The sequence below is a fragment of the Larus michahellis genome, chromosome 2 (assembly GCF_964199755.1).
Source record: "Larus michahellis chromosome 2, bLarMic1.1, whole genome shotgun sequence".
Taxonomy (NCBI): domain Eukaryota; kingdom Metazoa; phylum Chordata; class Aves; order Charadriiformes; family Laridae; genus Larus; species Larus michahellis.
In genome coordinates this window covers 104,028,173-104,055,533 of record NC_133897.1, presented here as the reverse complement: position 1 = coordinate 104,055,533, position 27,361 = coordinate 104,028,173, and the positions used below count along the sequence as shown (strand labels likewise).

Below are 27,361 nucleotides of genomic sequence, written 5' to 3'. Positions count from 1 at the left end.
ACTAAGCTAAATCGGTATGTGAAACCATATGGTGTTTTGGAGCTGCTTGGTTACTGTGGAGGATAAATAGCTCCTGACCCTAAACAGGATCTTTTTAAGAAAAAAAGAGCGGTGTCCCTATGCCTTATAAGGCATGGGCAGGCTTACTCCAGTTCTGAAGAAGGGGCGGTAACGGGTTCATGCTGCTGAGTTTTCTCCAGCAGCGGTCGCCGGCGACTGAAGAAGTTGCTCTGAAATTGCCAACGCTTCGACCCCGGCACTTAGCAGAGAAACTCAGTGAAGAGAGGAGGCATCAGGTGAAATTAAATTAAAAAAAAAAAAACAAACCACCCAACACCACTTGATCATGGGAAAATCAGGTGAGCGAATGCCTTCGTGCAGTTGGCTGTGTATTCTTGCAATATCCGTGCCCGGTTTTGTGCTTGGAAAGCATTGCTAAAGCGTTCGTGGCTTTCTGCGGGGAAAGCTGCTTTCATTTGTGCATGGTACGGCCGGGGAGGAGCTTTCTCTCCGACACAGAGTTAGGTTAAAAGAACAAAAAAACTGACATCCCCCCCCATCCTAACCTGCATGATGCAGAGGTAGTTGTATTTTGTATACAGCTTACATGTAACTGATAGTATGAAATAATTATAAGCCCTGTAGCTTTAAAATTATCTTGTGTCTAGCTGTCTGACAAAAGTTACTTGCCTTTCAGATAGGCAGCAGGATGCTTTGAGGCGGGGGGGGCGGTGGGGAGGATGGTTTTTGTCACCCCTCCTGTCGGGAGGCTTTACATTTAAGATTTGGTTACCGTTTAACTAAGGATAGATAGCCTTGCTCAGCTCCTAAGTTTCTCCCCAGCTGTGCGGATATTTGTGGAGCCTTTCCCTGCCACTGGCTCCATTGCTGGTCCTTTCCCCACGGCCGCCGGCCGTCTGCGTGCCCTGCTCTGAGAGCCTCGGCTGGCGGAGACTCCTCTGAAGCTGCCAAGGAGCCGGAGACCTTAAGAAGAGCGAGCTCGTGCCCAGGGCTTTCTGCATCTTTGTCCTGTTAGAGCCATGAGCGAAAATCTGTGCCGATCTTCTGAAACGGCTGGGAAACCGGGGGGTTTATTTTTGTTCTTGTGGTTAGGACGCTATTTCTGTGACAAATCAGAGCCTGGCGGCATATTGTCTGTCTGTCCTGTGTGTAAACAGCACGTATAGGACACGCTCAGCAAACCCTAGTACTTGATTCACTCAAAACCATAGGCCTCTTCCAGAGAAACTTGAGGAAAATCTTTGTGCGGGTAACACTTTAATGGGCCTCAGCACGGGTGTGTTGAGGTTTTTTTCCTTTTTCTTTTTTTAAAGGTCAGCATCCTAGATGAGATCAGAGCTGTCTGCAGATGTGACCGTAAAGGGCTTACTGGTGTGACACCCAGTCCAGGCGAAGCACCAGACAGCTGCCAGTGGGTGGGTTTGGCCCCACGTCCTGGAAGCTGCATGTGTTTTCAAGTGGATTGGGGTTTAGTAAATAACCTTACAGCAATTTTAACAACTTAGTTGCTCAGAAGTGTCAAGTTCAGCACTTCCTTGCTAGTAGCATAAAAAGTACAAATACCCGGTAAGTGTAGCAGCTGCACATTACATTACCAAAGCCAATTGGGCAAAAGAAATAGAGAGAAATCCAGTGTGCACCCCCAGTCCCAAAATGATGAAATCTCCTCTTGTTTTAATACGCGCACAGTTTCTGTTTGCAGATTGCTAATACAGTCATAAGGCAATTACTGTCTTTGTTATTTCCTGCGTATTTATCACTGCACATTAGTTGGCTGTTCCACGCTTAGGAGCAATGACAGACCAGAAACTCCTTTTGCCAAGGCTTGGGTAATGTTTGCATCCCTAAGCGGTTATACAAACAGAGCTTGAGATCTAAGTACAGTTTAAAAATGTTTTGTGACTTGTGTCATGCTTTTCAAATCAATGGTAAAGTGGGTCCAGGTTACTGTCTTTGAGCTGCGCGCAGTATTTTTAGATGAATCGTAAAACTGAGATCCTGTCCTGACAATTGGTTTATTGACTAAATCCCATCTGCCCTTTCCAGTGCACTGAAGTCTTTAAATTCCTGTCTGACATCACTCAGTGTGGTTTGCCTTTGAATGGGCGAGAGCAGCTATTTTACGGAGTACCGCTTCCTCTGTGTTTTGTGTAAAATGCCTCATGTTCCTGCTGTAGTACTCTTGAGGACATGATGCAGGCAGGTTTTTCTCTCTACTGGGATGTATGGAAACGTAACAGGTTGGGATCTGTCTGACCTCAAAACAGAGTGCTCACTCCTCTCCTGGGGCAGAAAGGTTAAGGCAGAGATTACGTGGAGGCATAAATTTAAGGATGCTCTAATTTATGTAAAGCGGGGCCCCTATTTTACAAGAAATTTCTTCAGAGCAATTTCTTTAGCTTTTTGTCTTCGGTAAATTTATCTTGAGGCTTAAGTACCCTCAGGCAAAGAAATTCTGCTGCTGAAAATCTCAGTTCTTTAACAAAAGTTCCCTAGTAATGTGTTGTTACTTGCTGTTGGATTATATTTGAAGCAATGTTTGTTGCAAGTATCAGAGCTAGAGACTTTGCATGGCTTTTGCTTCATTGAATGGAGCCGAGTGTTGGAAGACATCGGTACCTCTGACGCAGCTTTCTTCCTTGGAAGCTGCAGGCTGCGGAAACCAAGTTCAAACTGAAACTCCCTCGTCGGGTTTAGAAAAACGCCTCCCATGGCCGTAACATCTGTAAATACTTAAGCCAAACACGGGGACCCCCTCTGCCCTCCCCCTGGTCTTCTCTTTTCCGACAGCATTTGGATGAGCGGGTGGTGCAGGCTCCCCCGCCCCGAGAAGACTGGGGTGAGTATTTTCTGCAGGAAATGAGGGGAGGGTGAGCTGGCCGCTCTTTGTTGCCCTGTTGCTCAGCCTGCCGTTGTCGGCTGGGCTCTGACACCCCGCAGCTGCGGGCGGCCGGAGGCCGGGGTCCTGCGGACAGCCCTCGCCCCAGAGGGGATATCCATATTCCAGCAGCTGCCGGCGATGCTCCCGGAAGCAGCTGGCTGCCAGTTCCACTCCTCCGCTCTGGAGCGCTGGGAGTTTCTGCTGCAGGGTGGGTGTCTCCAAAAAGGCTGGGATGGTGGCAGAAAAAGGCTGCTAAAAGTCTCATTTTTTCCGCTTCCCCTCCGGCCCTGCTGGGTGGGGGATGGGAGCTCGCCTCGCTCCCTCCCTAAAAAATAGGCAGAGGTGACGGCAGAGGAATCGCCCTGTGACTTCTGGCTACTGGGTACAGACAGATGCTATCAGGCAAGGACAAGGATGGGCTCAGTAAATATTGGTTATCTTTTTACAGTGTTTGGTTTTCTTTTATTTTCTTTTTTCCCCCTTCTGCAAATGTGGGTGGGACTCCAGAGAAAGAGCTGGGAGTTACCCACTGTGCTGCTTGTTGAGTCAGTACAAAAATAAGGACCGAGAAGGGGCTTTGGCAAAAAGAAAAGAGACAGAAACCAAACTTGGTGCAGTTTTCCGTGTTGTTCTTAATCTTCCTTAGAAGCATGTGCTGGTTTTAACTCTTAAGATGCACCTTTGGACAGTAAAAAGGACTGTCGTGTTTTCCGTGGAGCAAGCTACATCTTCAGCTGATCTGAAGTGCAAACTTGCACTTTAGCATCTTGGTAGGAGACAGCCGTAGCAGGTTGTAACAAAAGTACAAGCATCCTAGAGAAATGACCTGTTTGCTTTCTGAAAAATGTGATATTCGCAAGATGCCAAAATGACACTGCATTTCATGCTGGCTGGTTTTACAGGACTGGTGGGGAGAGAGGAAATTAATTAGCCTAAACTGCAAGCAACCGAGCATTTGTGTTTGGTAACAGCAGGGCATTTGCAGAACCCATCATTAATACAAGTTATTGGGTGTTTCTCTTTACACCAGAACTGAACTGGAGGTGTGGTGGGAAAAGGACCTTTGAAACATCACATTAATCCAGTTTTTGTGTGTAGAAAACACAGATTACTTGGTTTAAGTTCAATAAATGTCAAATAGAGAAAATCTGCCGGGACGTCATCAGGCTTTGGCAAACAGTATTCTGGAACCAATTTTGACCTGGCTATTGAACCATCAGGGCTTCGGCGGGGGAGAGGAGGAGAATGCAGCAGCCACCCTGTGCGACCGTGGTTACTCCCGTTGACTGTGAGATTAGTAGCCTTAGCTCCTCATGCACAAGGCAGATAAATACCAAAACAAGTATGAAGAGCTCACAAAGAATAAGACAGAATGTGATGGTCTTTAGTAACCGAGATGCCTACCAAACTTCCCATGCCATAGAGCTGCACATCAAAAACCGTCAGCTCTCCTTTCTGAATCTTCCAAGAAATCTTTGTCAAAAAAAAAAAAAAAATTAGGCAGGAAGAAAGCTTTTATTACTGGAATCCAGTGAAAACATTCAAACCCTTAGTTTTCTATCAGTGCAGCTGATGGTATTTGTCTTGTCTAGATTCGAATTTGCCTTAGTTGCAAGAACAAAAAGTATGAGAAAATGAGTCTCTTGATTCTAACTGCTTTGTTGTTTATTACATATCTCAACGGACCAGAAGGCTTTTTCAGATCGCTGTTTTGGTAGAGGCCACGTTGTTCTCCGAAAGATTAGCTGGAGCATATCTAGGTTATGTTTTTACAGGCAGATGTAACCAAGTTCTGCCTGGTCTTTGAAGGTCTGAACAGCAGCTCTGCCAGAGCTGGGCTGGGTGGCCCTGCAGAGGGGGGTGAGGTGAGGCCAAGTGGGTGGCCAACAGCTCTGGTCCAGAACTGTCTCCTGTGCAAGCAGGCATGAGGGGGTGATAGTCTGGGGTGCTGTGGAGGAAGAAAATACGGGCCTGTTTAAGGCCACCACAAACATTGTGTATTATCATTTAATGTTGACTGAACTGAGTTACTTGAGTGAATCTCCACTTTGAACAGAAATCATGTGGTCTCAGCTTTAAGCGTGATCATTGCAGCGCTGCATGAAATGGTAAGTTAACCCTCCTTCTGAACCTTTGCCGTGCTACCATTGTAGGTGCAGTGTTTGGGAGCCGTCTTCTAATGATGACTGTGAGGGCTGGCCCCTCATATACACCTGGGTGTCACAAAGCTGAAATGGGGTCGCATGTGTTGCTGAGGTCTCCATGCCCTGTTGTAAATGTAAATACAAGGGACGGGGGGACTGTTTCCCGTGAGACAGCTCTGATGGTGGTTTATGACAGGCAGATGTTAAGTTACTGAATACATGCTTAACTGTACCCTATGTGTGTGTTTATCACACTTGTAAATTCTGTGGGCCATTGGCATGTGTTGGGCACTTAATAAGTGATCCTCAAAAGGTGATTTGGCATGAACTGTGGTAGGGTATGGCCTGTTCTTGAATTTTCCCTTATGAAGACCTATTACTCAAACAGACCTCAGCTTAGAATCACAGACTGGTTGAGGTGGGAAGGGATCTCTGGAGGTCATCTGGTCCAACAGGCCTGCCCAGGCAGGGCCACCTAGAGCTGGTTGCCCAGGACCGTGTCCAGATGGCTGCTGAATATCTCCAAGGATGGAGACTCCACAACCTCTCTGGGCAACCTGTGCCCGTGCTCTGTCACCCTGACAATGAAAAAAAGTGTTTTCTGGTGTGCAGACTTCGATAGTTCTTCTGTAGCTTCTACAGCTCTGCTGTATGAGGATTTATGACTGTGAGGAGTATATTCCCCTCAACTGCCCCCATGGCAGGTCACAGGAGGGGATGTCCATGACATATGTTGTAGGTGTGGCACTGGCTTTCTGGAGAAATGCAAAGGAACTGCAGTCGCTGGGTGTGGGCATGCATGTAAATTCCTTGCATATACTTCAATCTCTCTTTTTTCTTTTGGTCCCAAGCACTGAGCCGGTGTGTAAGCAACAGGAGCTGCAGAAGGAACATTGAAATCAAGAGGTTTAAAGATTTCAGGGATTAGGTGGAATTTTACCTTCCAGGGGCTGGTGTAGGGGCAACGTGCCTGTTCGATCCTTTAAATATATTATTTTCAGACTGGATATAAGGAAGAAATTTTTTACAATGAGGGTGGTGAGACACTGGCACAGGTTGCCCAGAGAGGTTGTAGATGCCCCATCCATGGAAACATTCAGGGTCAGGTTGGACGGGGCTCTGAGCAACCTGATCTAGTTGAAGATGTCCTTGCTTGTTGCAGGATGGTTGGACTGGATGACCTTTGAAGGTCCCTTCAACCCAAACCATTCTATGGTTCTATGAAATTGAAATATCTATGAAATATCTTGTTTTTCAAGATTTTGAGTTATGAGAACTGGGGTTTAGCCTGTTGCGCAGGGGGATGAGAATGAGATTGTGTAACATGGGTAAAGAAAACTTCCTGTGTCTCCCTGCTTGGTCTGGGCTACTGGATAGGTGAGTTTACACATCAGTGATCAGAAGAAATGTGCATGGCCGTATTTCCAAGACTCAGGGAGGTGCATAAATAAACATACTTTGAGCATTGCCCCAGCTAGCTTGGACGTCCTTGGCAGAAAAGCAAGGTGGGAGGGTATTGGAGCTAATGAGTTGAAAACTAGTTCAGGTATGAATACCCCAAGCAATGGTAGAATATAAATGGTAGAGGTATAAAATGGTGGAGCATATCTCAGAAGAAGGGGGATGGTTCTTACTTTTTTCATTTCTTCTTCTTTGCAAAATTCTTCAGTTTGCAAGTCTTTGTTTAGCACCAGACAGCGCTATGTAAAATGAACTTGGCACTGGGTACCAACAAGATTCTCTCTATTGCTGCCCATCCACAAAGCACAAGAATGTGCATCGTCCAAAATATGAATAAGTGACCAGCAAAAATTACTCAACTTCGACATGCAAATGACTTACAGAGGGCTTAGAAGAGTTGTTACTTGCTGAAGAGTATTGCTGCTGTCATGCAAACATTGTTATAAGGTGCAATCACAACCTAATGGCTGAAGTTCAGATTTGGTAGTAGGGAAGTTCTGATTTCTGCTGTTGCTCATTAGTGAATACAATTGCACCTTATTTTCTTCGTAAATTACTGTAATTAGAAACTCTAAGCAGGTATGATGTTGGGGAGGGAGGAAGAGAAGAAATGGAGAAGATTGTTTCGCTTTCTCCTCCTGCATAGTGTGGTCAGTTCTAACACCTGGAGGTTGCATGGGGCTTTGTATTTTGAAGTGTATGTACTCTAGGAATCGTGTGGTAATTAGATTTAAGAATACAAGGCCTTGCTAATGAGAGGGCCTCCTTAGCCTTTTTAAAAGGGTTAACATCTTACACGTTAACTGTCTGCCAGGGTTGCCTGTGTGGGTGTGTGGCACGATTACAGTATTTAGTTGTCCACCATGGCAGAATAGTCATAAAAATAATACTTTTGATTGCCTCTCCCACAAAGCCAACATTGGCTTCTCTAGATATTATGAGCAGTTGGTTCCAACCCTGTGCAGGATGACCATTCCATGACAGTGACTACTTGTTGACAGGCTTGTTCGTCTGATTGTTTGGAGGAGAGAGGAGCTGCAAGCAAAGGACTTCTCCCCCACCCCTGCCCTCAAGGAAAGCGACATCTTGGTTCTGTCAGTGCTCAAGACTGCTGATTAGCGTTGCTTTTTTTAAAAATGCTTATATCACAGACGGCTCTGCTGCCTCTCAGAGCTGTGCAGTTTCCAGTTTACCAGGTGTTCCTTTTTAATCAGGGCAGTCAATTGCCTAACAGTTTATAAAAGGCCTTAAGTGAGGAAGTAATCAACACTGTCTATTACAGCAAGAATAGGATTCGCAATCAAATAGTGACATGACTAATGTCATTGAAACATTATTACACCGGCAGCTTCATATTCTCAGGCAATAGGCCTCAAATGGGGTATGGGGGAAAACAGTGTGTTACGTCATATGGCACAGGTAATGCAAGGTTATTAAGTTGCCAGCTTGCTGTAGAGGAAACCCAGATAATGAGTGAGAAGTTTGTCCATCAGATTCAATTACCTCAAACATCTTTGTGTTGTCCTGAAGCTCGCGCCAGCGATAAGCAGGTGTGTAAGAAAAGTTCAGGCAAAACTGAACAGAGAATCTCCTCCCTGAAGGGGAATCTCCTGAGCTGAAGGGAAAGCTATTTTGAGCAGCCTGATAAGCACAAGAAAGTTCCAGGAAACTACTCGTGTCTAATTCAAACTCATGTCTAATTATAACCCACAATTTCTTTCGTGCCTTTAAGCAATACTTTCTCTTCTAGCTTTTAGTAAGGTCATAGGATAATTCAAGTTGGAAGGGAAATAGTCTACCATCATTGTATGGGATGGAGATGCTGCCCTTTTATTGAATTCTTAGTTCAAAGCTGCTGCAAAAGAAGAAAACTAAACCCCACACAGGATATGAGGCTTTATGAGGCTTTTCATCTTTCCTTCTGTCCAGGATGTGTACATGATTTCATTTCTTCTATATGTTTCCAAGCAATCAGACAGTTTTGTTAAAGAGTACAGGGGAGTTTCGCACTGGAGGAAGTCAGTTTTTACGGCCGGAAGTGATTAATGAATTGGAGTGTCAGATCCATCCTCTCAAATGACGTATTTAGGAATAGCATTAATGGCCAGTCTTTGAAGATGTTACTGTCAAATACCTGGTGAAAGAAACATGGAGTATTCACTCTCTGTGGCACCGCAGCAGCCGCCCAATATAAGTCCATCCTGGAGCGTTTGTGTCTTCAAACTGAAGTGCAGAGGCAAAATGCAGTAGAGGCATAACTACCTTCTTAACATTTCTCATATCAGTTAAGTGCCCGTCACTTCTCCATTGAAGGAACATTATTCTCAGAGTGTGAAAGATTCAGCTGGGGCTAGTTTCCAGGGTATTACAATTCAAGTGAGGATAAAGATTATTAACAAAAATTGTTAGTAATAAATATGTCGGGTCTCTTAGAAAGGTCTGCATGAAAATGTTGTCATTAGAACCCGGAATGTCTTTTATTCAAGAATTTTGTTTCTTTCCAATCTGTTAATATATTTTGAGACGTTTGTCGAAATAGAGGTATCTTCAGTTACCTCAGATAGTAACAAAGGTCTTCTTGATATCATTTCTTTGCAGTTCCCTGAAGCCTTCAGTGGATTTTTTCACAAAGCTGTTGGGCATATTAAAAGTTGGATTTCCTGCGTTCTCATTCCACCCTCCGTTGCTGCTATCACAGTAGGGTAAAGCAATTTTGCAGAGTCAAAGGAGACTGAAGGGATTTCTTTAAATGGCTAGCCAGTTACCTTTTTATGTGATTTCTGTCCACTCTGCCTTTGTGTCCTCTCCATTTATCCTGGTGCTTGGCTTCTTTCTGCCTGGGTGTCTAATGTTCCTCTCTCTGTTCTGGGCAGGAACGAGTGTGGAGGTAACATGCAGTGTCCCGGGTAATATGAGTCACATTGGTGACTGTTGGTATCAGTTTTTTGTGTTTACCCCTTTCCAGAAGGGTGGGTCCTCTGAAGTGTATTTTGTAGCTTTCTTCAGCTATATTGCTCTAGCCATTACATGAGCATATTTCAAATTATTTATTTTGGGGCAGAATTGAAAGTTGTGGTCATTATCTCCACTTACCTGTAATGCACACGTTGAGCGAAGAGTTGAGGCCTGTGTCATGCTTCAAAGAGGGATTGAGACAAACATAATGGTATGCTTCTGTGTAGGATTCTACATGAGGTCCATTTCTTGTTGTTTGTGTTATATGTTAATTATCTGAAGGCTAAATAGAAATAATTAGTATGTATGGAAAGTACAAAATTGCCAGTGAAGATTAATCCATAAGCAATAGGACGGAGAGCACTGAGAAGACAATGATACTTCTAGAAATTGATATTGTGCTCTTCCTTGAATCACTGGGGTGAACACTTAGTCACAAGAAAACATGCCTCTTTTGCTAGTCAAGTGCATGCCTGGTCTAACATTGTGCGTCCTGAATGGTGACGTAAGGGCTGCCCACAGCGTTTCTGTTTTGTAGGTATTAGGTGGAGAGGTTTCATGTTTGGTTTTTTGTGAAATATTTTACTGTTACTCTTTCTGCACATCATCTCGCAGCTCTGCAAGAGCAGCACAGTAGGTCCAGTAGACAGCTGCAAAGATCATGCAGAGCAGCTAGTATTGTGGAAAGCATGTTCAGATAACTTGCTTCTGTTTTGATGTCCAAACTAAGGGAAGAACAGAGCAGGAGAAGACAGGGTTCAAAGAAGAGATTGGCACTGTTTAGAGACAGTAAGAAAATGGAGAAATAGAATACTCATAAAAACAAATCTGATGGGATAAGGCAACCTAGATATCTCTGCTTACTTTTCCATGGTCACACAAAGTTGATCAATGAAACTGTAACTCCAAAAACATAACAACTGTAAGGTGTGCTCTGTACCATATCATAGCCTGGAAATTCATTGTCATGTGCTGTCATTATCTTAGCCAATGTTCCAGAAGAATCCAAAATAGAGGTAAATAATTGAATAATGAGAAGCAAGCAGATGTATCTAATACCTTTAATTGTTTTACTTATAAAGCTGTGTAATGATTCATGGCCAAAACTAACTTCCTGGCAGCAGGAAATAATTTTTTCTAGCAGCTTAAGCAGATTACATGAAGGGAAAAAAGTACGTCTCCAGAGCTCTTTGGGAAGCTGTTCCCATTTGGGTGGGAGCCTGAAAACTCCCGTTAACTCTCACTTTTAATGTCTGGCTTCTCAGCGTATGGAACATTGGGAAAATGGAAAAACTTAACGTGTCTTCCAAAACAAATCTGAAATACATTTGGCAGTTGGGCGTCCCTCTCCACACATCAGCACGCACAGGAGAAGCCGTGCGGAGGGGGGCGGTTAGCACATGAGCTTGAGTCACGGTAGATAAGTGTTTCTATAGCAGCCACCTTTGAGGACGGAGGTTCTCCAGGGACAGCATAGCGGTGCCTGCTGTGGCTAAAAGAAACTCAGTTTTGTCCATGTCTTGTCGGTCTTCGTAAGTCAGAGTATTAGTACAGAACTGGATTGTGCAATACTTTTGTTAATGGATGGACTGACAATTGACAAAGCCTGTGTTTCAGTCGACTTTATTTTATTTTTTTTTTAGAATTTGAATTTGTTATTGTCATTGACAGTAAATAATTTGAATAGAAACCCTCACACTTCCAGGTCAGGTTGTTTGTCTAGTAATTAACGCTGAGTGGATGAGATATTAAGTCTAGGTGATAACAGCCACAAGCTTTAAGATGGTCTTGTGCAGAAAAATGCAGCCTGGAGTACGTGATGCAACTTCCAAAGCTGTGCATTTCAACTTCTTTGATTTTCAGGCTGTCTTAAAATTTCCCTGCTGGAAGCATGGACCCCTGCATCAGTGAAGTTAAGTGAGCTGGCCATAGGCTTGCTTTCCTCAGTAATTTATGACAGATGCCTTAGAAATAGGTCATGACGCCGCATGATGGAGCAAATGAGAGGTTTAGGACTCTGGCCTAATAGAATCAGTGAGCTGTGAGCAACGGTAATAAGAGGAATGGGACAGGTTTGTTAGCAAAAGGGTGCGTGGGTGTATAAACACCAGAGTGGAGGTGCCTGTTTTGTTTGAAGATACGCAATTTGTGACACACAAAACTGAAGGAAAACCTAAGAGGAGGAAAGTGGTGGGCAGATCTCATCTCACTCAACAGTGATGTTGATGAATTCTTAGCCATCTCACGCCAATAATTTTATACCAAAAAAATGTAGCCTGAAAGCATGTTGATGGAGAATATATTAGATATATGTCCACAATGACGCTCTGGTCTGGAAAAGGGCAGCCTAACTACAGACCGTGTTCAAAAGGTTTAAGCTACTGCATGAAACAGTAATGTGCATTGGATATTGAGATTACCTTAGGCTGCCGTATTATCCTAAAGCTGTTGGGGAAACTGGAGAGAACTCTGAGAACAGCTTAAAGCATGAGCATGGGTTGGGTAATCACCTTAGGAAAAAGTTACGAGAGCGGTATGTGCAAACTGACAGCTCTACTGTGGGAAAATGCGTCATGACAAACAGCGGAATAGCGTACACACTAATAAAGGAGAGAATGATTGATTATAGTTGTTAGGATCGAGTAGTGAGAGGAAGCTGAGAAATCTAAAGTTAAGAACAGGAAACACTTTCTAATCATGAGGTCTATCTGGGCTTCAAAAGTGTCTTACAAGGAAAATGATGGTAGTCGTGCTAATTGCGATATTCAGAAATAAAGCTGATGAATCATTAATAAATGCAGAAACCTCTGTCACAGTAAAAGCAGAGTAAATACTCAAAAATGTCTTGGTCTGTTCAGAAGCTTCATCAAGACAGAGAAAGTGAAAACTGTCTTTCTGTTTTGAAGATGCTATCCATACTTCTCTAAGTGTCCCAATACCCTGTTTCAGGTTCCAAATTTCTCTTAAAGCAGCAAATTCCACAGAGTGACGCATGACAGAGAATATTTTCTTTCCTCTGAATCTTGGGAAAAATCAGCAAAGTCATAAAAGGAGGTAACATGAAATTCCCATCAAAGTGAATTGTACTGTGACTTGTTGTTCGTCCTCTGCCTTGCACTGCTGAAAGTCCCAAGTTTACCAGGGTACAAACATGAGCTCTTTTAAAGCTTTGCAGTAGCATTGCAATTCAAATATTTACCAGTGACAGTAATTTGCATTTTTAGTGCACCTCCTCAAAGGACCTATTTGTTGCCTACTCTGAGACTTTGCAATGGTGATGCAGTGCACTGAAATCCCAAAATGAAAGTCAGTCAGACTAACCTTAAATCACCTTGCTGTTGAAGAAAGGAATAAGGTTCACATTTTTCTTCAACCTTTAGTGAGTCTGTACCTTCCCACTGGGAGTGTCTCTTAGAGTTAGTTCCTGGATGGACAGCATTAACGGTTCATTTTGTCCTACTCCCAGGTAATGAGGGTTGTATGCTTCTGTTCTTCAGTCCAGCCTGCACCAGCATCTTAGCTACAGGGTATGCTTTTTCCATCTTCACTGATGTCTGTATTTGACAGACCTTTCCAATTTTTTTGATGTGATTTCAGCTTCCAAACAATTTGCTGAAGAAGTCTTGAAAGCACACAATGACTACAGGAAGAAACACGGAGTTCCCCCATTAAAACTCTGCAAGAAGTTAAACAGAGGAGCCCAACAGTGAGTTCAGTCCTTTCTTTTCTCTAATGAGATTTGTGACACTTTTATCTACTAGGTTTGACTGTGCATACTGCAAAAATACTTGCCTTTTGACGTGCTGATATTGAATGAAGACTTGCTGGATGGAGGAACTCCATTTGTCTCCCTACCCAGCTCTTCTCATCCCTTCTTTCTCCATCACATAGCGCCAGCTGGTTCCATGGTTACAACTATATAAATCTTTCTTGCACCCTTTTCCAGACGTGGGCTGCATCTGTCTACACTGGTGTGTCTCCTCTGCAGAGGATAGTTGCCTAAAACTTGCTTCACCACCACCTCTGTCAGATGATGGGTTGCCATCTGCAGGAGAATACCCACTGCCGCTGAAATAGTGGAGAAAATAATCTTTTTCATGGTAGGAAGTGATGACTGGTCTAAGATCAATGGAATCAGAAGGAAGTAATCTCAGATCAAATTGTCTCTCTCCCTGCCCCAAAAGCGAAATGAGTATACGTTGTTTTCTAGTCTGTTAGGAGGGACATATCTTACCTCTTCTCCCTTGCTGAAGACTGCACAACTTCTTGTCAGTCTAATGTACAGTGGATCTGCCTTCCTGGATGGATTTAAGTCTTCCTTCCAGAAATTTGAGTCCTCTTTGCTGTAGACGTGACAACCAGGTTATTTCCTTTCCCTTTACAGAAACCTTTTTCAAAGTAGATTTGAAAATCTTCATTTTTTTCAGGCTGATCCTCACAGTACAAAGGAGATACCTGAAGGAGTAAAAGCTGGTTAAACTCTGCAGAAAATAAGTGTCTTTCCATAATAGCTAAATAGTGGCCAGTTTGATCCCTGAGATCTCATCTTCCCTTAGGCTCTCCACCATAACGATGCAGACTTCTCCATGCCAGCTGGCTGGGAGCCAGAGAGGCTGTAGCCTTTCCAGAACCTGATTTACTGTCCCAGCACGGTACTGTGCTGTCACACAGATGCAACAGGTCCTGCACTGCGGACCAGAGGTCTCCACCAGATGTTGTGCTGTACAACACACCATGTACGTGGCATGTGGACGTGCCCTCTGGCAGCAAGCAAAATCTGATTCTGTCTTTATTTTTTCACATTCTTTTTTCTTGAGACACAATGATAACTGGATACAGTATTTCTAAGAGATGGAATGCCAGTGATTCATCCACATACCTTTGTAATCTGCTGGGGTTTTCCTTCCCTTCTTCAAATGGTTGTTCTGTTTCTGTTTTACGTGATGCCTCACAACGAGGAATACATTTCACTGACTTGCCAATAACACTTGTCGCGTCTCCAAAGTGCTACAGTTGGTTTGAACAAGTCAACTTGTATGAATAGTTTAGATTATTCTGTCAAATATGCATTGCTCCATATTTATCTCTAAGTGTGCTATTGCCCTTGCTGGATATTTTTAGATCCTTCTGGAATTCCTTACAGTCCTCTCTGGTCTCAGCTGACTTTCCCTACTGTGATGGGGAAACCTTTGTTTGGTTGCGGTCTGTAACTTAACTTGGAAGAATTAAAAGACAAATGTTCAGAGACTGGTGAAACTGGTCGATAGCAAAAAGCAGAAATGGTTTGATTTGAACGAAAGACATGAAATATAAGAAATCTTATATTCGTCAAGACAGATTTTGCATAATCTTAAATTCAAAGAAGAAGTTCGCCATTTCTTCAGCTATATCTGATATCTTTGTTGGTATATATTTGGTGTATCTCTGGGTACTTTTCTGTGCTTCTCTATCTGTGTTGAAAACGGTCTGTTTCCTACTATTTTCAGTTCCAATAATTGTGACAGGTTAGATGAACTGACTATGGATCCCTGCTTTAGCATGAGATGAGTCACCCTCAGCAGGTGTCTGTTTATCTCTGACTGAAATGAAGCATAGGGTGATGATCTCAGATGCAAATCTCATGCTTTCAACTGCCTAAGCTAGAGCGAATTAATCACCCTTTGTCTCAAATCCTTGGCAACTTTGCCCATGTGCAGCGTGTATTTTGTTCCAGTCTTGCCTCTTGCTTGGGATGTGGGAATCCTTGGAGAGAAAAATTACAGGACTGTAGTGATAAAGGGCATGAAGGAGCATCTAGAGATCCTCTAGTTCAGGATCTATCAGGCTGACAGCTGACAAGTTTTCATTATTTCTAGGTTAACGGACGTAGCTAAATACTTTTTTTGTTGTTGTGTTGGTGGGAGGATTAGGACAGAAGGAAATGAGAACCTAATGACTGAAGTACTAGTTTGGGCCAAAATGTTCAGCTGGACAAATTTCCTGTCTCTGGCAGATGCCAGTAATTCACGATTAGGGAAAGAATAGGAGGACAAAACAAATGTGGTGATCCTTCCCCCATTATCTTTTCCTGGAAGTCACAGATTTCTCCTGAAAGTATGGTTTTCCTAAGCAGTAGGTTGAATCCTCATTTTTTTTGTTGCTGTTGTTTAATAAGCCCTGAAGATTCCCGCTGTAAATTTGTCTAGCTCTTTTTCAAACCCATATGTGCTTTCATGTCTGCATCGTCCTATGGCAATGACTTCTGCTGCACAGCGTGGAAAAAGTGCTGTGTCTTACTTGACTTCTAAATCTATGACCTGATGATTCTGTGCGTTGCCTCCTATTTCTTGTGCCTTGAGAAGTAACAAATGGTCTTTCCAATTTCACTCTTTACTGAAGCCTTTCCAATGTTGAATAAAGAGAATTACTGTTTTACTCATGATTTCTTCTTAACCCTATTGTTGTAAGACAATAAAATACATCCCACGGTCTCACACATGTCAGCTTCTATAGAAACAGTGCTGCTTATCCCTATGTTGGTGTACACAATTGTTGCCTCAGATTTTCCAAGTGGTCCCCTTCTCCATACTGTTGCCTGGCACATTGCTCTTGTTTTGCATTTGACTTTTTTTAACGTTTGTAAATGTGGGTTTTTTTCACTTGCTTTGACTGCTTCTGTCTTTTTTTCATCTCATTGAGAACATTTAAGTTACTCCCATGGGGGGCCTAGAAATGTTGGGAGGTGACACCTGTAGCAATTGCTGCAGGTACTTCCCTTTTCCCCAGCAGCTGCAGTTGAGGATGGCCGGTGGATTTCCAGGTGCTGGGCAGAACATGGTGAGGGGAAATCTGCCCTTTGATTTCTTCTAGGTCCTTCTTAACAGTGACACATGTGCTCATGAAAGACAAGGAAAATGACCTCTAGGCCTTCCCTTTGCCTAACTCCTAGATCTATGTAAGCACAAAGCATCCCTGGCTTCAGGGCTTTGCAGCTGAGTAACTTGGCTCAAGCTGTCATCTTCCAGCAAAATTTCTTGCTTGCATCTCCTCCTTTTCCTCCTGCTCCTCTTCCTCTCTGCTCGCTGTGACTGTGGTCCGTGACTCAATGTGTGGATTCTTTTGCTAGGTATGCAGAAGAACTGGCTACCACGAGGGTCCTCAAACACAGCTCCGAGTCTGCTAATGGAAAATGTGGAGAAAACCTTGCATGGGCATCCTATGACCAACCAGGTAAGCTTTCTTCTCTTGTTGTCTCACAGGCACTGAATAAATGGCTTGTCTCGGGTACTTTGTGCTCAGAGCGTCTGGTTGCAAGAGTACTGGTGTTACCTCTGCTTCAAAAATGCATCCACCACAGCCCAGCCCAGGCTCCAGGGGGCCAGGATAGTGGTTTGCAGTCATCTACATGTGCTGAGAGCAAGGAGCACGTGCCCGCATGGAGGGGGTAAGGGACTGTGGTACTGTGCTCTGTCCCTTTGGAGCTAGGACTTGGCAGCTCAGCTGCTTCATATGTCCCAGCTGTGGAGCTGTCTTGAGTGATACTTGTATGGCCACGGGTGGAGAGGAGGAAGTTGTCAGTGCCCTGTACATCACCTTTATCCTCAGTTTGTCTCAGCCAAAGACAGGGCTGACCACAGGCCAGCTGTGGTGAGGAAGGTGGAAAAATGGCCATTGGATGCTACGCAGCAGTTCCTGTTTGTGGGGGCAAAAACAGGGGGAGAGAGGGCGGACACCAAAGTGACAGAGGCTAATGTGTTAGACGTCTAGTCTCTCCTGCTCTGCCAGCAAGCAGGGAGCCCTTTTCCATGCCTTCATTTTTGAAGAGAAAAATACTCCGTATATTTTCTGGTCGTAAATGTACCACGTAACTGGCAGCCTTTGGTTTGGAAGCCCGAGGAGCTGAATTTCGGCCAGGCTGACGGCCTGCGGTGAGCCCTCAGTCAGCGCGATGTTCAGCAGGCTCTTCCCTCCTGCCTTCTCCGGCGGGCAGGGCTCATGCCTTAGCCTGCTGAGACAGCAGGTGGGATGTATTAAAAGTGACCACTTGCTTTCCTTATTCCTATCTACCCCTGGAATTTCCAGCGGAGCCTCAGGGAAACAGAAGCTCATTTCTGCAGGCTGGAGGCCCTGTTTGAAGGAGCTGGAAATTTTAGGCAGCGGGTTTTAGACCTGGGGACGCTCCTCAGTTCCTCTGCAAGTGCCAACTCTAGTCCCTAATGGGTACTTTTTCCTGTTGAAAAAGAAACCCGGGGTGGAAAAATACGATTTGATCTACTCATATTTGGCATTCTGTCCATTGCAAGAGTCTGAGGCAAGGGTTCAGAGCAGCATGGGAAAACACAGATGTATGGCAAAGTTTGTATAGAGGCTATGACTCACTGACTGAGCTTACTTCTTCCTTCTTGTTTGTGTTAATCGCCTGTGCTCCTTCCCCCGAGGTTAAAGTCACAGATTTCCCATTTAGAGCTCTGGAAACAAACCACACAAATCCTTCCATAAATTATATAATGCCTGTCTTTCTGGATCCTGTTTGTTGTCTTCAGTGCACTATTTCCATACATAACTTGCCAGATTTGAGCAGTTCTGTTGCTATTTTTTTATCCACAGGATTGAATATCTTGCTGAGAAAATTAAGCTACATCCTCTTTTGTTCTGTAAAACACTTCTACATTTCCTATGTAGCAGGATCATTTAAAGTACCAGAATGAGAAAACTGGTTCTTCAAAGAAAGTTATTCTCTCATCTGGCCTTAGTCTTCATCTCTGTGCAGTCAGTTCATTCTTCCTCTTTTTCTCATGTAGTTCTCTTTGGATAGTTAATTTGTACCCTGCTCAATGAGGCTGAAATTTGTATTAAGGCATCCATTCAAGGGCTTAACAAAAGCAGGCAGTGTCTTCCGGTTTCTTTCCCAGATAAAGCAAAACTCAATAAACCTCCAGCATACTCTGTATTCTCTCTAAAAAAAGTGATGCTATTGTTTATTTCGGCTCTTACTGAGTTCTGTAATAATGCCAGGAGATGTATTTCTTGTTTCGGAGAAAGATTTAAGCTTTCAACTATAAGAGCCTTCTGGTTTGACCCCTCTCCTGGTACAAGAATACCTTGAATTGTATTCAGGATTTTGGAGTTACACAGCCTAAAGCTGTGGCTGGAAATATGTTTATCCCTGTAATCCAAGAAATAGTTGACAGCTGTTTCCTCCCTCCAGTTCTGCAGGAACTGCTCCGTGGCAGACTTTTCTTTGTGTTCAAATAAGTGAGCTGTCATCTGCCACTAATGCGAGAGACCGCAGCCTGCCTTGGCAGCTGTAGTATGTCAGGCTTCTCAGGATGCCTCGTCTCATTTCTCATGTGGCGGAAGGCTGAAGGCAAGCACTGGATGATTAAATTCTGGTTGGGACGGCTGGTGGGGTCATGAAGAATGTGCCGTCTTGCCTGTAAGAGCGCTGCAATTTGTGAACTCTAAAGAGTTCGTAAGAGAAACTCACTGGATGTTGTCACCTTGTCGCCTGTTATGGGAGGAACCTGGGTCTGCCTACAGATCAGGATGAGTGGGCAGAGCGGCCCAGACACCCTCTGCCAAAGTCCTGGAGGAGCATGCTCCAAATGAGAGCCTGCCTTGATGCATCTCCTGCTATCTAAGACAAGGCTTATACAATACTGTAAAACAAAATAAAGTAAAATAAAATAAGGACTTGCATGAAGAATGCTGGAAGTAGAGGATTACTTCCTAAAACCATCGGTATGACTGTGATCTAGGTAGATATTTTATTTCTGAGGCAGATTTAAATCTACCTTCTTTCCTCTCAGACTGGTGGCAGGAAGGTTGTGATAACAAAAGCTAGAATAACATCTGAGGAAAATTCTGAAGTTTGGGGTACCTAGTAGATTGCCACGGTGCTGCCCATCCTTGCACAGAAATACGTCCTGTGTGATTTTATTAGAATGTTTTTAGCAGTTTACTCAGTGGGATTACTTGAAGGTTTAACGATGGTTTGGTATGAGGAGAAACAGTAAGGCTGGGCCCAGAGAAATTAAATGTTAGGGGGAGCCAACTACAGTGGTAGGTCTGCCACAGCTTTGTACCCCCAGTAGTGAGGCTGAGAGTGTATTCCCAGGCTTGCATGCACAAACACACATTTACAGCATGTACATGCTTATATATATATACAGGTGGCCACACGGATCAGCACAGACAGCTGCAGTCGGCATTCAAATGAACAGCACCAGTGGCCTCATCCTGTTCCCCTTTCTGGCCGATCGCAGTGAAGTCCATTATTGGAACATATATAGATATATAAAGAAAATAATATATACATGTAAAAATATTTTTTTCCAGTAATGGATTTTAAAAAAAACATATAAAATTTATATTTTTATAACATCAAATAATATATCTTATATGTATATTTCAGTAATGGAAGTAAAATTCCAATGTGGATCCCTGCAGCAGCTGGTTTCAGACACTCAGTCTGCCCAGTAGCTGTCCCTGTATCCCAGTCTCCCCATTGCTGGCACCTGGATGAACAAACCCCTGAGGCTGCATTTCCACTGCAGTTGCCGGTACAGCGTGTCTCGCACACACAGCTCCCTGTCCATCAGCCAGGACTCCCCTTCTCCCTGCAGTGCCCATATGCTCCTGTAGCGACTCCTCCCGGACCGCTTCACCTGCTCGCCAGCTAGTCCAGCTTGCGCTTTGCTCGTCCTCACGCACTCGCAGCCGCGCTGGTGCTCCATTGCTGGCACCGCAGACACCCAGGTCCCTGCCACCCTTGGTCTGATACCAGTTGTTGGCACTCACACCCCCCCCACACGCACATCCACACAGAACAGAGCTCCTCACCCAGGGGAATAGTTAGAAATGGATTTTAATGAGGTAACAGGACAACTGATGAGATGCTGGGTATGGCCAGGCAAGAGTACTGACACCTGTTTACATGCAGTGGCCCCTTTTTATCTCTGTATCCTTCAGAGAGTGGTATCAGCGGAAGAACTTCACACCAGGACTGTTACTCCTGTGTATGGACTGACCTCAGATGGTCAGCTGGAGGCACAGTCAGCGCGGGCACGTTACTAGCTTTTAGCTTGGGTAAATAAAATAAAACCACTATGCTGATTCTGGACCTAGTCTTGGGCAGAACTATACCTGGGTACTAATTCGAGGATTGTTTTACCAAGTTTTTGCACAATATAGATATTTCCAGAGGGTCATGGTACTGAAGAAACTCGTTAGAGCAAGATTCAGCCTGTTCCAAAATGAACATCTAATAAGTCTAACCGAGCAGCTCATCAGTCAGCTATCGCTAGGAGAAGGGTGGAGTCGAATTGTGTTTCCATAGAGAAAGTTTTGAAACTGTGAATGTGGTTTACAGCAAAGTGAACAGGAAGGATATTTTAAAAAAAATAGCAATCTACTAATTGGTTCTGCAAGGGGAGCAACAGAAGAGAAGCTGCAGCGCTGACTGTAGGACAGATCTGTGTTTTTTGATAGAAGTAAACTTCTATTATTTCTGCTATAATCAGGAAGGGGGTGGGAGTGAGATTTCTGTGTTCTTTTCTTCTGATTGAAATGCATTTTGAACAATAACCAGCGCCTGTTTTGGGGGAGCTTTTTGGAGTGGGAGTTGTTTTCAATGAAACATTCCAGTGCAAGGGAAATGGATGCTAAATATAACTGCATCACTTCTTCTGTGATAGTTTGAAATGGAAACACTGTGGTCAGTTCTCTGAACCAGCAAGCCTGAGGATGGAAGTTGCTGCTAAAGCAGGTAGGCTCGGTGCTCTGCAGACCCCTCTGCTGTTCCCTTTTGGGTCATTTTCTCTAGGCCCTGGGAAGCTTGGGCTGTCACAGAGTTTTCCCGTAGTCCCCTGTGTATCAGCGGTCACTTCCAACACCAGTTTGGCTTATGTCCCACCGCCGCATTTTTCACTGCTCCCCACAGGGCAAAGAATCAGAAGGAAAGTATTTCAGAGGAAAGGGAGCGTGTTTAATCACCAGGTACCTACCTGTCTTCTCATGTGGTAACAACTTCCACGTAGGACTCCCCTCACCTCCTGTGGCACGTGACAGATATAATTCATTCCCTTCACTTCCAGGAGATCTCTTTAACAGGATTTCATGACAGAGACTGTCAAAAGTTGCCTAGTCCTTTGGTCATCTTCTCTTTTCCTGGGAAAAAGCCAGTCTTTAATTTCTCACAGCCTGTGATGCAATGACTCTTTTAATTCAAGGAGGATGACAGCAATGCCATATAATGATAACCTGACCCTGCACGTGAAAAATGGAGCACAGCGATCAGCTTCTAGGCTTTCACTGCCCGGCTGCAAGAAGTTGGAAGCTTTCATCCACGAAGGCTGGGAATTAATGCATCATAGATAGTGCTACCTAACTATGCTCGGTGTCTTTCACGTACAGGATTGAGGGATTACCTGATGCCGTTGCCATTTCCCTTGAGTTAAAGAATTACCAAATTTTCACAGGATGGTATTCTTTAAATGAAAAAGAAAAAAAAGTATTTTGAGGAGATACTGTGTTTGTCAAAACTTACAGGTGTCCTGCAATATTTCCATTATGGAGATTTTAAGTTCTTGTCGCAGGGGGCCTAGGTACACTTCTTAAGGGAATGGAGCGCTGGTAGCAGTAGGAGTGCGGTCCTACATCTGTAAAATGCACAGAGTAGTCACTTAAGCACATAAAATACATGTGCTTCGTAAGGCCTGATATGTCTGTAGTCACGTTCTGTGCGACCCAGCTTGCCACAAACACATCTAAATCATTCATAGCTTTGAAGTCTGGGGTAGGAGAGGATGATCTGCTGGGGTTTTTTTTACTCTGTGCTTTTTCTTTTCCCCTTGTATTGCATAAAGATTGCTCTTTGCGCTTTTTTCAGTCTTCATTTTAGCTTTAGTGTGAGTAACAAATGAACAAGTATTTATTTGTGTTACAGACTTGAGCTGTGAAACAAGTCTGCAGGGTTTGTTGTTTGGCACAGGGAGAGCAGGGAAAGAAGGAACCTATTGTTATTCCTGAAACATTTACCTTGGGAGGCAAGAGAAGTTTTTCTACCTTTTTATGTAGAAAATGTAAATTGACTTTACAAAGAGAGCACCATTCCTAACAAACAGCGTGGCATAGATAAGTTCATAGTACTTTCAGTTCACAAACCTCTCAAGAGATGGCATTTCATCCAATATTTTCTTTTCAGTGACGGCTCTGGCAGCCAGCTTGCCAGGCTAACCACGCCATCCTTTCAGCAGACTGCACTCACAAGCAACTGAAGTTTAAAGACGTTAACGCAGTGTCTGACTTCTAGAACAGTGCAAGTTTAAGACTTTTTGCTGCAAAATAGCAAAACATGAGTCATTGCTGATCTGCAGCCAACAGTCCACCAGGGACCAGCGTTCTTCATGACGGTAGGCTTAACAGCGTTGGCAGCTTGCTATGAAATCAAGTGGCCTTGCGTTATGCTTCCTGGAATGCTAAGCAGAAATTTCATTATCGATGTAGCTCAGGGAAAAACCTGCCCTCTTCTCCCCCCACAGTGTTTGACACAAGAATTTCCTCAGAACCAGTAATGGAAAAGAAGTAACATTTGACTTTTGAGTACAGAGCAAGTTCTAGTCTGAGTTCGTGCCCTCTGGGCTGCCTGTTCCACTGAATCCATTGCAGATTACCAGAATCTTCTCCTTTCTATCCTTAACTGTTCAACAGAAAACAAGGAAGCATTATTTCTTTGGCAAACATCAGCCTTAGAGACCCACAGACATACAGTGCTACATCACTGGCCATAGTCATAGTCCTTATACAGCTTATACAGACAGTAAAAGCCTTTGATGAGATGAGCCAGCGCTGGACACAAGGACTTCCACGCAGCAGTAGCTCCTAGGCACGTGTAGTTGAGGTGCCTGACTGTAGTGCCCTGAGTTAGAGTGCCTCAAAGCGGACGTCCGCAATGGCTCAAATGCTAAGTAAGAACAGCTAAAAATAAATGCACTCAGAAATTTGGAGTATTAAATGCTGATGAGAACACAGAAAACGAGAGGATTTCAGAAGTGTCATTTTTCTTTGGTTTGCTTGGAGCTGTAAGGGGATATCTTCGTACACCTGGATCCACAGGTGGGAGGCCATCCTGTAGAAAAGGTCCCTGGGCGCTTTTGCTCAGAAAACCTGTCAAGGCTCACTTAAGTTTTTTCAAACACCTTCCAAGAGGGAGGAGCTGGTGAAAGCTGTATGTAGAAGCCTAATGACAGGAGCACTCATCCAAGGTGCAGGAGATGTGTCTTTACTGCCTTCCAGACTGAAAGTTACAGAAGATTGCGGGCAAAAAAAAATGTAAACTCAATGTGTTAAATTGCCAGATGATTTCTTTGAGGACTACAGGGATTTCTGCCCCATCTCAGTCCAAATGCTGTGCCACGCAGGCCTCTCTTGTCCAAAGATTTTTCTGACTTCGTCGTAAAGTTTTAACCGCAGGCGAGAATTGGTGGGTGGTCCTGTTTCCTGATCTGTTTGTTGGTGATAGCATAGCGCTCTTCATCAGCTCCGTCCTACCAGGCGAGCACCTTGCTGCAGACACCTTCCCTGAGGGGGATGAACTCTGACCGGTTCTACAGCTGTTTCGTGGGTGGCCTGCCCAGGCTTTGAGCCAGGCCGTGCCGGCCACGCAGTCCCTGGCACTCCAGGGGAGGAACTCATGGACTGTGCTTGCATCGAGCAGAACTCAACTCATTGGTGGCATTGATGGCATGAGACGCTCGAGAAAAAGCATCAGACTAATTAGTAACTGAGTAGCAACAGCTATTGCAAAACACTATTTGGTAAATTACACGTACTACCACGTTACCTACACTTCAAAAACTCTTTTCAGTAAAAAGGCTGTTTCTCCTTGTTTCTAGAAGCTCTTGCCACCTATTAACAGAAGATCTGGCCGGCAAGGCTATAAGTGAGCTACGCTTCTGTGTTTGTGTCGTGATTCCACAGCAGATTTCTTTTGTCTTTCAGGAAAGGATGTGGCTGACAGATGGTACAGTGAAATAAAAAATTACAGCTTTCAAAACCCAGGGTTTTCTTCTGGGACAGGTAAGTTCAGACAAGGCACCGTTTCTTCAACAATGGAGCTTTTCTTTTCGGAAATTGGCTAGCCAACTTGTTTTGGTATTTTTCAATAATCTACCTTTATGTCTTAGGAAAAAAAAAATAGGGGGAAAAAATATTAGAATTTCCCCAAATTTTTACATTAAAAACTGACAAAAGGGTAAAAGGAAACTGAGAAATGAGTAAGTTAAAAGGAAACTTATTTTTAAGGGAAATTAATTTGTAGAAAATACTAAATTGGAATCATATAGGTGTCTTACTAAATGTACTGTGCTGTTGCTTACATGGACATGTGTCCTCTACCAAGTTATATCACTCTAATCACGGAGGTAACTTCAGATATAATTTGGAGATCAGCCACAGGCCATTGACTGCGTATTGACAATCTGAACGAACATAAGAACATTGTTCCTTGAATAGTGCTCAAGCAAGAGATATGCCTGAGTTTGCTTCAGATGAAGAAAGTAATGATTTTCTCCTGTGGGGTTTGTCTGTGCAGAGAGGGAACAACTGTCAGAGCAGCACAATGCAGAGGTGGCTATAACAACTAGGCAGAAGCAGCCACAAAAACAGTGTTATTTTGAGCGGTTGCACATGCAGACACATGGGGGAGTATGAGGTGGTCAAAGCAAATGAATAATAACCACTGTCGGAACTGCTGTTCAGACTGCAGGGAGTAAAGACCCTGATGCCTTTGTCAGGTTTTACATTAGATACTCGTCAAACTACTTTTTTCATGATTCTCTTACTAGGTGTTCTTATTTGGATAACGGACATGGAAATGGGAATAGTAGTGCGGAACCAGATCAGATCAGGCTTTTTCAAGACAAAATGCTAGATTTAGTTTTCTTTTCATGCCCTTAGCTCGTTCTCCTGTTAGAGAAAGAAACAGTTTTGTATTGTTCTTTCTTTCCGTGCCCTCGTGTTAAACGGAATGTTATAGGTTTAGTACCTAAAATAAATGCGTATGTTTCATTCTCTTTCTTCAGGTCACTTCACAGCAATGGTTTGGAAGAACACAAAAAAGATGGGAGTTGGAAAAGCATCTGCTAGTGACGGCTCTACGTTTGTGGTGGCTAGATATGATCCAGCTGGAAATGTAGTAAATCCAGGCTATTATGAAGAAAATGTCCTTCCTCCAAGAAAATAACTTTTTTTTTTTTTCCTTATAAAGGTAGTCTTATTGCTTAATGACAAGTGAACCTGGATTTGGACCTAACAGTGTTTGAAATGAAGTACGATTCACTGAAATTTCCTGTTCGATACTGCTGTTCACTTCTCATTACGGAGGAAGCAATTCCATGTTGCTTGAGTCAATCTGCACATTAGGTCCCTGTTGTTTCTGAGGGGGCTTCAGTTTATTTGAGGATGAAGTATATGCAGCATTTCGGAAGGGTAAAATTTACAAGGTTGTTTTGTTTGTTTTGTTTTTTTTTTTAATAGTTTGCATGAACTCTGTGTCAGCATGTGAGTAAGCACATGTTGGGTGTCTCTTTTTAAACAAGCGAATTTATAGCTTTCTGTAAACTGAAGATACCAGCTTGTGATTGTATCACGTACTCCCAGTTTTCCAGTATTTTTTAATAACTGCAACTTCTTTGCTCTATCTATACCTCCTGCTACCGTAGGGCCTGCTCTCTGCAGGTGGAACATATGCAAAAACTTCCCGTATGAAAGATACACGTGTAAAATGTAGTGGCATTCAGACCTGTGTGCTTTTATTAAGAGGATCTCACGGAACACTAAAATGTTGCCGGCAAAATTGTATCTGTCCAGCAAGCCATAACTAGTGCATGACCTGAAAGTTACTAAAATTGTTTAAATCCCAGCGTTACATTTTAGGTGCTAATATTGAAAATCTCTTTGAGATGAGTGTATTTCAAGTTCGACCCCCCTCTTACAGTTTACAGTATGTGCATTGTCTTATAATCAAATCGTTTACTTCTGTTACAGGAAAGTAAGATACTACTTTTTCTCTTAGATATTTATGCACAAAAAAAGTTTCTTTGATGGAGGGCGTTGGATTTCGTTTCTCAAGAACTTATTTTTACTTCCAAAGGAATATCTTCTGCAGGTGTCATGCTATACAGACGATAACATTCCCAAGTCATCTCTTGTCTCCTTTAATAATGTCACAGTATGAGGTATTCACATGGTCGTAATTAAGAGATGTTTACTCTTCGTGCATATCATTCAATAATAGTAAAAATATCTCACATGCTGGATTGATGCCTTGAAAAAATTCAGATTGAATTTCTTTAAAAGCAAGCAAGCAAGAATTCTGAGGATACTTTTTTCTTTTCTGAAATGTGGATTGGGCCATTTTGGCCAGGTTCATATACTGTGCTTCAATTTGGGGTTTTCTTTTCTTGGTAAATGTTTCTTTTGACTTCTGCTGAGATTCTGTATGCCAGAATTTGGTTCATGAAGAGTGTCATTACAGAAATACTTCTTTTTGTTTACATACACAGTTGTAATAAACTGCACTGTTACGGCTTGATTATATGTCACTGTGATGCTGTACGTTACAATATTTTTGCGGTAACCAAGAATTTAACACAGATAATGAACATCTGAAAATTAAATATTTTTGAATATGAATTACTCAAGCCTTTGCTGTTACCTGAGTCTTTGTTGAAGAATCTTCAAATTTTATTTCCAGGATGTTAACATTATTGCTTTTGCAACACGGAGCAAATAAAAGCAGCAAGTATTCTAGTCCAGGAAAGAAAGAAGAGAAACGCTAAATAGTGCAGCAGATCGTCTGTCCTCCCTTTATACAAAGATTGAGCTAAGGCTTGGAGCCGAAGCTGAAGAGGCGTACCGC

General features: G+C 43.3%; 1 protein-coding gene across 1 annotated transcript; it reads left to right on the top strand.

Moving 5' to 3' along the window:
* Positions 1-27,039, top strand: GLIPR2 (GLI pathogenesis related 2). Its single transcript, XM_074576484.1, has 5 exons — positions 1-359; positions 13,060-13,168; positions 16,568-16,671; positions 24,442-24,519; positions 25,524-27,039. The coding sequence occupies exons 1-5, from the start codon at positions 347-349 to the stop codon at positions 25,682-25,684; spliced, it is 465 nt and encodes a 154-aa protein (XP_074432585.1). The 5' UTR covers positions 1-346; the 3' UTR covers positions 25,685-27,039.
* Positions 27,040-27,361: the final 322 nt, after the last annotated feature.

Bases quoted from the DNA above. Each gene is read 5' to 3' on its own strand.
- GLIPR2 (XM_074576484.1), top strand. The intron at 13,169-16,567 runs GTGAGTTCAGTC...TTCTTTTGCTAG, and splicing joins TTAAACAGAGGAGCCCAACA to GTATGCAGAAGAACTGGCTA. The intron at 24,520-25,523 runs GTAAGTTCAGAC...CTCTTTCTTCAG, and splicing joins AGGGTTTTCTTCTGGGACAG to GTCACTTCACAGCAATGGTT.